Source organism: Camarhynchus parvulus, chromosome 25 (assembly GCF_901933205.1).
Source record: "Camarhynchus parvulus chromosome 25, STF_HiC, whole genome shotgun sequence".
Classification (NCBI taxonomy): domain Eukaryota; kingdom Metazoa; phylum Chordata; class Aves; order Passeriformes; family Thraupidae; genus Camarhynchus; species Camarhynchus parvulus.
In genome coordinates, this window is record NC_044595.1 from 1,921,329 (window position 1) to 1,929,226 (window position 7,898).

The 7,898-nt window shown below is 61.8% G+C and overlaps 1 protein-coding gene across 2 annotated transcripts; it reads left to right on the top strand.

The window, feature by feature from the left end:
* Nucleotides 1–1,935: 1,935 nt before the first annotated feature.
* Nucleotides 1,936–7,898, top strand: GLMP (glycosylated lysosomal membrane protein). Of its 2 annotated transcripts, none has more exons than XM_030965166.1 (6): nucleotides 1,936–2,043; nucleotides 2,912–3,169; nucleotides 3,383–3,565; nucleotides 4,568–4,786; nucleotides 6,318–6,595; nucleotides 7,345–7,898. In XM_030965166.1, the coding sequence occupies exons 1-6, from the start codon at nucleotides 1,975–1,977 to the stop codon at nucleotides 7,511–7,513; spliced, it is 1,176 nt and encodes a 391-aa protein (XP_030821026.1). In that variant the 5' UTR covers nucleotides 1,936–1,974; the 3' UTR covers nucleotides 7,514–7,898. The 2 variants fall into 2 exon arrangements, with proteins under 2 accessions (XP_030821026.1, XP_030821027.1); XM_030965167.1 differs by lacking the exon at nucleotides 1,936–2,043 and adding an exon at nucleotides 2,110–2,226.

Here is a 7,898-nt window from a genome sequence, read left to right on the forward strand (position 1 = left end):
AAAGGGGGTGCGGGGGGGGGCAGGGAGGGCTGGGGAGGCTGTGGGGGATGGGGGTGTCCGGGTGTGCCCCCCAACACTGCCTCTGTCCCGGGCAATGTCCCCTCAATGTCCCCACAATGTCCCCTCAATGTCCCCACGTTGTCCCCACGTTGTCCCCGCGCTGTCCCCTCGATGTCCCCGCTCTGTCCCCGCTCTGTCCCCGCGGGCTCGGGGACATTTCGTGTTTTGGGGACATTTCCCGGGCGGCTTTAGGGCCCAGCCCTGTATTTCCTTTGCCCCAAATCCTCCCCAAAGGATTTCCCGGAGCTGGGACGGGATCGTGGCCATTCCCGAACCTTCTGGAAGCAGCCCCGGGCGGCTTTGGGATCTCTTATCTTGGAGGCACGCGGATGAAAATCTCCAATTTGGATCTCAAGTTTATTTAACTAATTAATCCCGGAGCTGTAAGCTAACGGGGGGAAAGGGCCGCAGTTTGTGTTTGGGGGCATCTGGCCGGCTGGCTCCTGAAAATCCGCGATACGCAGGATGCCTCCCAGACCCAAGCTGGCACCAGTGCCAACTCGGGCTGGTTTGGTAGTGCCAGTGGAGTCCTACAATCTGCCATCAGGAACCAGGGCTGGTGGGTTTTGTTTCTCATGGAAAGGGTCGGTGTTTGTGTTTGGGGGCCTATGGCCCGGAGTGGCCGGCTGGCTCCGGAAATTCCGCTGATACGGCGATGCCCTTCAGGGGGTAGCAAAAATATGGGCAGGGTGGGGGTCTTTGGTCTCCTGGGGCGTGGAGGTGGGGTCTCTTTGGGATTTGGATGTCTCCAAAGTATGGGGCAGTGAAGTTGGGGGGTTTCTGGATGTTGGGGTGGTCTGGGGATTCTCTGGAGCCCTGGGGAATGGGGGGGAACGAGTTTCCATTGTGTGGGACTGTGAAGGATTGGGGTCTCCACTGCCCTCCTGGCGGTTGGAAATGGGGGTCTCTGCTGAGGGTGGGGGTCTCTGAGGGTCTCCAGATTATGGGGCAGTGACACTGAGGGGACCGTGGGGTGCTCCAGAGGCCAAGGGTGAGGCTCCAGAGACCCCAAGGGTCCAGAAGCTCCTCGAGGTGAATGAAGTGGGGTCTGCCTTGTCCTGCTGGATTGATCTGGGGGTCTCTGCTGGAGGGGGTGATGAAGGAGGGGGGGGTCTCCCCTGCCCTGACAGTGAAGTGGGGGTCTCTACTCCATAGGATGATGGATATGGGGGGTCTCTGCTGGATGGGGGGTCTCAGGTGCCGTGGAGGAGGGAGATGGGGGTCTCTGCTGGATGGGATGATGAAGGAGGGGGGTCTCCCCTGCCCTGACAGCGAAGTGGGGGTCTCCACTCCATGGGATGATGGATATGGGGGGTCTCTGCTGGATGGGATGATGAAGGAGTGGGGGTCTCCTCTCCACAGCATGATGGACATGGGGGGTCTCTGCTGGATGAGGGGTCTCTGGTGCCCTGGGGGAGGGAGATGAGGGTCTCTGCTGGATGGGATGATGGAGTGGGGGTCTCCACTCCACAGCATGATGGACATGGGGGTCTCTGCCGCCCTGGGGCACGGAAGGGGCTCAGCGCACACGGGGCACGAAGCAGACCGGTAAACCCCGAGCGGTTCCCGTCTCCATCCGCATCCCGCGCCCAGCGGCGCTGACAAGGGCTCCTTTACCGCGCGGGGCGGTACCGGGGCGGTGCTGGGGCAGTCCTGGGGAGGTACCGGGGCTGTCCTGGGGCAGCACCGGGGCGGTCCCTGGGCCCTTCGCGGGCGCGTTCCAGGGCGGTCCGTGGGCCTTCCGGGGCCGTTCCAGGGCGGTCCGTGGGCGGTTCCGGGGCCGTTCCAGGGCGGTCCGGGAGTACGAGGTTGGGTTCGGGGGCGTTCCAGGCGGCCCCTGGGCGGTTCCGGGGCCGTTCCAGGGCGGTCCCGAGGCGGTTCCGGGGCGGTGCCGTGGCCGGGGCCGGTGGTGCCATGGCCGCCGCTGCGGGGCTGGCGCTGCTGGCGCTGCTGGCGGCGGCCGGGGCCGAGCGGAGCCGGAAGGTGAGCGGGGCTCGGGGCTACCGGGACCGGGGAGACCGGGACCGGGGGTACCGGGGCTGGCGGGGCCGGGTGCAGAGCTCGGAGCTCGTCCCGCTTTGCGACGGTGGCTGAGACCCCCCCCGTGTCCCCTCCTGGGATCTCGGAGTGCCGGGACACCGGGGTCACCCACCCAGGGACATCCAGGTGGGTGCGGCTGGGACACTGTGCTCGCCCAGGGCAGCTCTGCCGCCCTCAGCGTTAAGAAGTTCTTGCTCGTGCTGAAGGGAAACTTTCGGGATAGAAACTTTCGGGATAGAAACTTTCGGGATAGTTTGTGTTGTCGGAGGATCCTGTCCGGAGCAGGGGCTGGGCTGCACCCGCTGGGGCTCCAACCTTGCGGGGTTTGGGGGTAAAAGGGGCTCCCGCGTGGGGCTGGAGTCGAACCAGCCCTCGCTCTGTCCTGGGTGACCCCGCCCTGCCACCCCCTGTCCTGCAGCGACATGTCCCAGGGCCACCCATCTCTGTCCCTTTGTCCTAATCCAGTGGGACCCGCATAGCCGTGGGATTGGAAAGGCGATTGGGGTGGGAAGGGGCGATGGGATGGGATGGGGCTGTAGGGTGGGGCATGGGATGGGAAGGGGCTGTGGGGTGGGATGGGATGGGATGGAGTGGGATGGGATGGGGCTGTGGGGTGGGAAGGGGCTGTGGAAGGGAAGGGCCATTAGGATGGGAAGCAGCTCAAAGCTGTGAAATGCTGACCGAGCGTGTTGAGCAACACCAGGGCTGCAGAGTCACGGGAGCCGAGGCGGCTGCAGTGTCCCATCCTCCTGTCACGCTGGGGTTGTTCTGCCAGCTCAGAGCCACCCCCAGCCCTGTCCCTGCCCTGCAGGTGTCCATGGAGTACAACCCTGGCTGGAACAGCTCCTCTGTGAACCTGCTGCACGTGCGGGCCGTGGGGCCTGGGGACAGCCTGCACTACGTGTGGAGCAGCATCGGGGCCCCTTCTGTGCTCCTGGTGGCCACCCGGAGCCCCAGCAGTGCCCTGAGGGTCAACTGGACCCAGCTGCTGTCACCCAGTCCTGCTGGGGCCGTCTGGATCGACCCTCCTGACAGCGTGGTCTATTCCTCGGCCGTGGTGTTCACCAAGGTACTGCTGGCAAGGGGCTGCTCTGGGACAGCTGGGGGTGCAGAGGGTCCCTGGGCAGCCTCCCAGCTCCAGGGAAATGCCCTCCATTCCCATTCCCATCCAGGGAAGTGTCTGAGCTGCTTGGCTGAGGCGGCTCTGCCCCGTTCCCTGGATCACAGCACGATCTCCCGTCCTGCCGGTGCTCCCAGCTCCTCTCCCCTCCCTTCCCTGCAGCTCTTCGAGTTCAGCGAGGCCAAACCTTTGGGAGAGCTCTTCTACCCCACCTATGACCTGTCCGAGTTCTCCTGGGACAGCCTCAACCACACCCTGAACCACACGGCGCTGACGGCCGAGCTCAGGGGCGTCCCGGCCACCGACCCCGGCGGTGCCTTCGCCAACGGCAGCCTGGCATTCCGGGTATGGCCGGGGCAGGGGGCACGGGCAGGGGGCTGGGGACATGCCAGGGGGCAGTGGGCACGGGCAGGGGGCACCTCCAGGGGGCAGGGCACATGTGCAGGGGACAGGGGACATGTCCAGGGGGCAGAGAACTTGTCCACGGGAAGAGAACTCGTCCAGGGAGAGGACATGTCCAGGGGGCAAAGAACTCATCCAAGGGTCATGGGACACGTCCAGGGGGCAGGGGGCACGTCCAGGAGGAAGAGAACTTGTTCAGGGGGCAGAGAGCTTGCCCAGGTGGCAGGCACTGTCCCTCTGACCCTCACTGTCCCCCTGACCCCTGCTGTCCCTCTGTTCTATGTCCCTCACTGTCCCTCGCTGTCCCTCACTGTCCCTCATGTCCCTGGCTGTCCCCATGCCCGCTGTCCCTCACTGCCCCTCACTGTCCCTGGCTGTCCCCATGCCCCATGTCCCTTGCTGTCCCTCCCTGTCCTTCTGTCCCTCACTGTTCCTCACTGTCCCTGTGCCCTGTGTCCCTCGCTGTCCCTCTGTCCCTCACTGTCCCTCTGTCCCTGTCCGCTGTCCCTGTGCCCCGTGTCCCTCACTGTCCCTCTGTCCCTCACTGACCCTGTGCCCCGTGTCCCTCACTGTCCCTCTGTCCCTCACTTCCCTCTGTCCCTCACTGTCCCTCTGTCCCTCGCTGTCCCTGTGCCCTGTGTCCCTCGCTGTCCCTCTGCCCCGGGTTCCTCACTGTCCCTCGCTGTCCCTGTGCCCCATATCCCTCACTGTCCCTGTGCCCCGTGTCCCTCACTGTCCCTCTGTCCCTCACTTCCCTCTGTCCCTCACTTCCCTCTGTCCCTCGCTGTCCCTCTGTCCCTCACTGTCCCTGTGCCCCGTGTCCCTCACTGTCCCCCTGACCCTCACTGTCCCTCACTGTCCCTGTGCCCCGTGTCCCTCGCTGTCCCTCGCTGTCCCCCTGCCCCTCACTGTCGCCGGCTGTCCCCGTGCCCCGTGTCCCCTCAGGTGACAGCCTATGAGGCCGCTGGCCGTGCGGGGCCGCTGCCCAGCCTGCTGCACACGGCGGACAGCTCGCAGCTGGAGTTCATTGTGGCCGGGGTGTCGCCCCGCGGGAACGGCTCCCGGTTCGCGCTGCAGCTGGCCGCGGTGGAGCCCGCGGGGGCGGCGCGGCGCCTGCGCGCCCGCAGCTCCATCGACGATGAGTACACGCCCAGCATCTTCCAGGTGAGCCGGCGTGGCCTCTCAGCCAATTAACTGATCGGTTAATCAGTCTGGTAATTGGTGTTAATGTATCTCATAGACTGATATTAGATAGAGTAATATAAACTAATAGAATTTATATTGATCTATTGGATAGATTGATATTAGATGGAGTAATATAAACTAATAGAATTCATATTGATCTGTCTCATAGATTGATATTAGATGGAGTAATATAAACTAATAGAATTTACATTGATCTATCTCATAGATTGATATTAGATGGAGTAATATAAACTAATAGAATTCATATTGATCTGTCTCATAGATTGATATTAGATGGAGTAATATAAACTAATAGAATTTATATTAATCTATTGACTAGATTGATATTATATTAATAGAATTGATATTAATCTAGCTGATATCAATCTATTAGATTAATATGAATTAATAGAATTGATAATAATATAATATCAATGTAGCTAATATCAGTCTGTTAGATAGATTAATATAAATGCTATTAATTTATGGTAATCTAATAGATTGATATTAGCTACATTAATATATTAATTAATAGAACGGACAGGCATCTCTGTGCTGCTGCCCGGGGTGACGCTGTGTCCGTGTGTCTGTCCTGTGTCCATGTGTCCGTCCCGTGTCCGTCCCCCGTGTCCATGTGTCTGTCCCCCATGTCCGTGTGTCCGTCCCCTGTGTCCGTGTGTCCGTCCTGTGTGCCTGTCCCCCGTGTCCTTGTGTCCGTGCCCCTGTGTCCGTGTGTCCGTCCCCTGTGTCCGTGTGTCTGTCCGTGTGTCCGTCCCGTGTCCGTGTGTCCGTCCCCTGTGTCCGTGTGTCTGTCCCCCGTGTCTGTGTGCCCGTCCCCCGTGTCCGTGTGTCCGTCCCGTGTCCGTGTGTCTGTCCCGTGTGTCTGTCCCCTGTGTCCGTGTGTCCATGCCCCGTGTCCATGTGTCTGTCTCCTGTGTCCGTGTGTCTGTCCCATGTGTCCGTCCCCCGTGTCCATGTGTCCGTCCCCTGTGTCCGTGTGTCCGTCCCTGTGTCCGTGTGTCCGTCCCCCGTGTCCGTGTGTCCGTCCGTGTGTCCGTCCCCCGTGTCCGTGTGTCCGTCCCGTGTCCGTGTGTCCATCCCCTGTGTCCATGTGTCCGTCCCCCGTGTCCGTGTGTCCGTCCCCGTGTCCGTGTGTCCGTCCTGTGTGCCTGTCCCCCGTGTCCGTGTGTCCGTCCCCCGTGTCCGTGTGTCCGTCCCCGTGTCCGTGTGTCCATCCCCTGTGTCCATGTGTCCGTCCCCCGTGTCCGTGTGTCCGTCCCCGTGTCCGTCTGTCCGTCCCCGTGTCCATGTGTCCATCCCATGTGTCCGTCCCCGTGTCCATGTGTCCATCCCCCGTGTCCGTGTGTCCGTCCCCGTGTCCGTCTGTCCGTCCCCGTGTCCATGTGTCCGTCCCATGTGTCCGTCCCATGTCCGTGTGTCCGTCCCCCGTGTCCATGTGTCCGTCCCCATGTCCGTGTGTCCGTCCCGTGTCCGTGTGTCCGTCCCGCAGGAGCTGTCGCTGCTGGCGGAGGCCCCGAACGGCAGCTCCCCGCTGTCCTTCGTGCAGTGGAAGGCGGCCGCCTACGGCTCGCCCAGCCCTCGGCGTGAGGACGGCATCCAGTGCAGGGCCGGGGGGCTGCAGGCGGCCAACGGGAGCCTGCCCGGGGCCAGCCTGCTGCGGGCCTTCTTTGGGGACAGCCTGGCCACCAGCTGCACCCTCAGCGTCCTCAACGTGTCCTTCGGGGGAGAGGAGGGACACGTGTACCAGGAGAGGAGGTACCTCAGCTGGTGAGTCAGGGGTCTGGGGGGTCTGGGGTGCTTCAGCTGGTGAATGAGGGGGTCTGAGGGGATGCTGCTGGTGCAGAAGGGTCTGAGGGGATGCTCCTGGTCACTGAAGATGTGCAGAGGTGTCTGAAAGGATGTTCCTGGTCACTAACATTGTGCTGAAGAGAATGAAAGGATGTCCTGGTCACTAAGGATGTGCAGCGGGGTCTGAAGGGTTTGAAGGGATGCTGCTGGTCACTGCAGATGTGCAGAGGCGTCTGAAAGGATGTTCCTGGTCATTAATGATGGGCAGAGGGGTTTGAGGGGATGCCCCTGGTCACTAACAGTGTGCTGAAGAGAATGAAAGGATGTTCCTGGTCACTAATGATGGGCAGAGGGGTCTAAAAGGATGCTGCTGGTTACTAACAATGTGCTGAAGGGTCTGAGGGGATGTTCTGGTCACTAAGGATGGGCAGAGGGGTCTGAAGGGTTTGAGGGGATGTTCCTGGTCACCAAAGATGTGCTGAGGGGTCTGAGGGGATGCTCCTGGTCACTAACCATGTGCAGTTTGGGGACTGGCAGGTCACAGGGTTTCTCTATTCAGTAAAAATCTCCATTCCAAATGCAGAGTTCCCCTCTAATCGTGCAGCAAAGGCTCCACAGTTCCTTGAGGAGCCTCACCTTGGCCTGACCCTCTGCGGTGGGGAAGCCGTGGGGCTCCCAGCCGTGGGACAGAGCCCAGCCCTGCCCTGATCGGTGCCATCCCCCCGCAGGTCGGTGCTGCTGGGCTTTGGGGAGCCCCCCAGGGACACTTTCTCGCCGCTGGTGATCTCCATCACGGCCGTGGCGCTGGGCACCCCGCTGGCCATGCTGCTGCTGGGCAGCTGCTTGGTGCTGCTGGCACAGAGGAGGCGCTACTCGGAGTACGAGCCCATCAACTGAGGGCGCCGGGAGACCCCCGGGATCCTCCCCTCCCATTCTGGATCCTCCCATTCCCGGGATTCCCGGATTCCCTTCCCGGCAGCGGCCGTGGCTGCTGCCGCCCCCTCTGCGTCCCCTCCGCCCCCCGAGGGGACCAGGGGGACACCTGCAGGTGCCCACCTCACCCGTGTCCCCCTCCTCCCCACTGCCACTCCTGCACTCCCTGCCCGGATTTGTCCTGATCCACGCAGCAAAGGGAAGCGATGGGGGGAGTTTGGTCAGGAAAATCCTCCTCCTCCTCCTCTTCTTCTCTTCTTCTTATCCTCCTCCTCCTCTTCCTCCTTTTCTCCTTCTCTTCCTCCTCTTCTTCTCTTCCTTTTCTCCTCTTTCTCCTCTTCTTCTCCTC

Excerpts from the sequence above, each read along its gene's own strand:
- GLMP (XM_030965166.1), top strand. The coding sequence starts at position 1,975 with ATGGCCGCCGCTGCGGGGCTGGCGCTGCTGGCGCTGCTGGCGGCGGCC. Across the intron at positions 3,170-3,382 it reads CGGCCGTGGTGTTCACCAAG|CTCTTCGAGTTCAGCGAGGC; the intron begins GTACTGCTGGCA and ends CCTTCCCTGCAG. Across the intron at positions 4,787-6,317 it reads ACACGCCCAGCATCTTCCAG|GAGCTGTCGCTGCTGGCGGA; the intron begins GTGAGCCGGCGT and ends TCCGTCCCGCAG.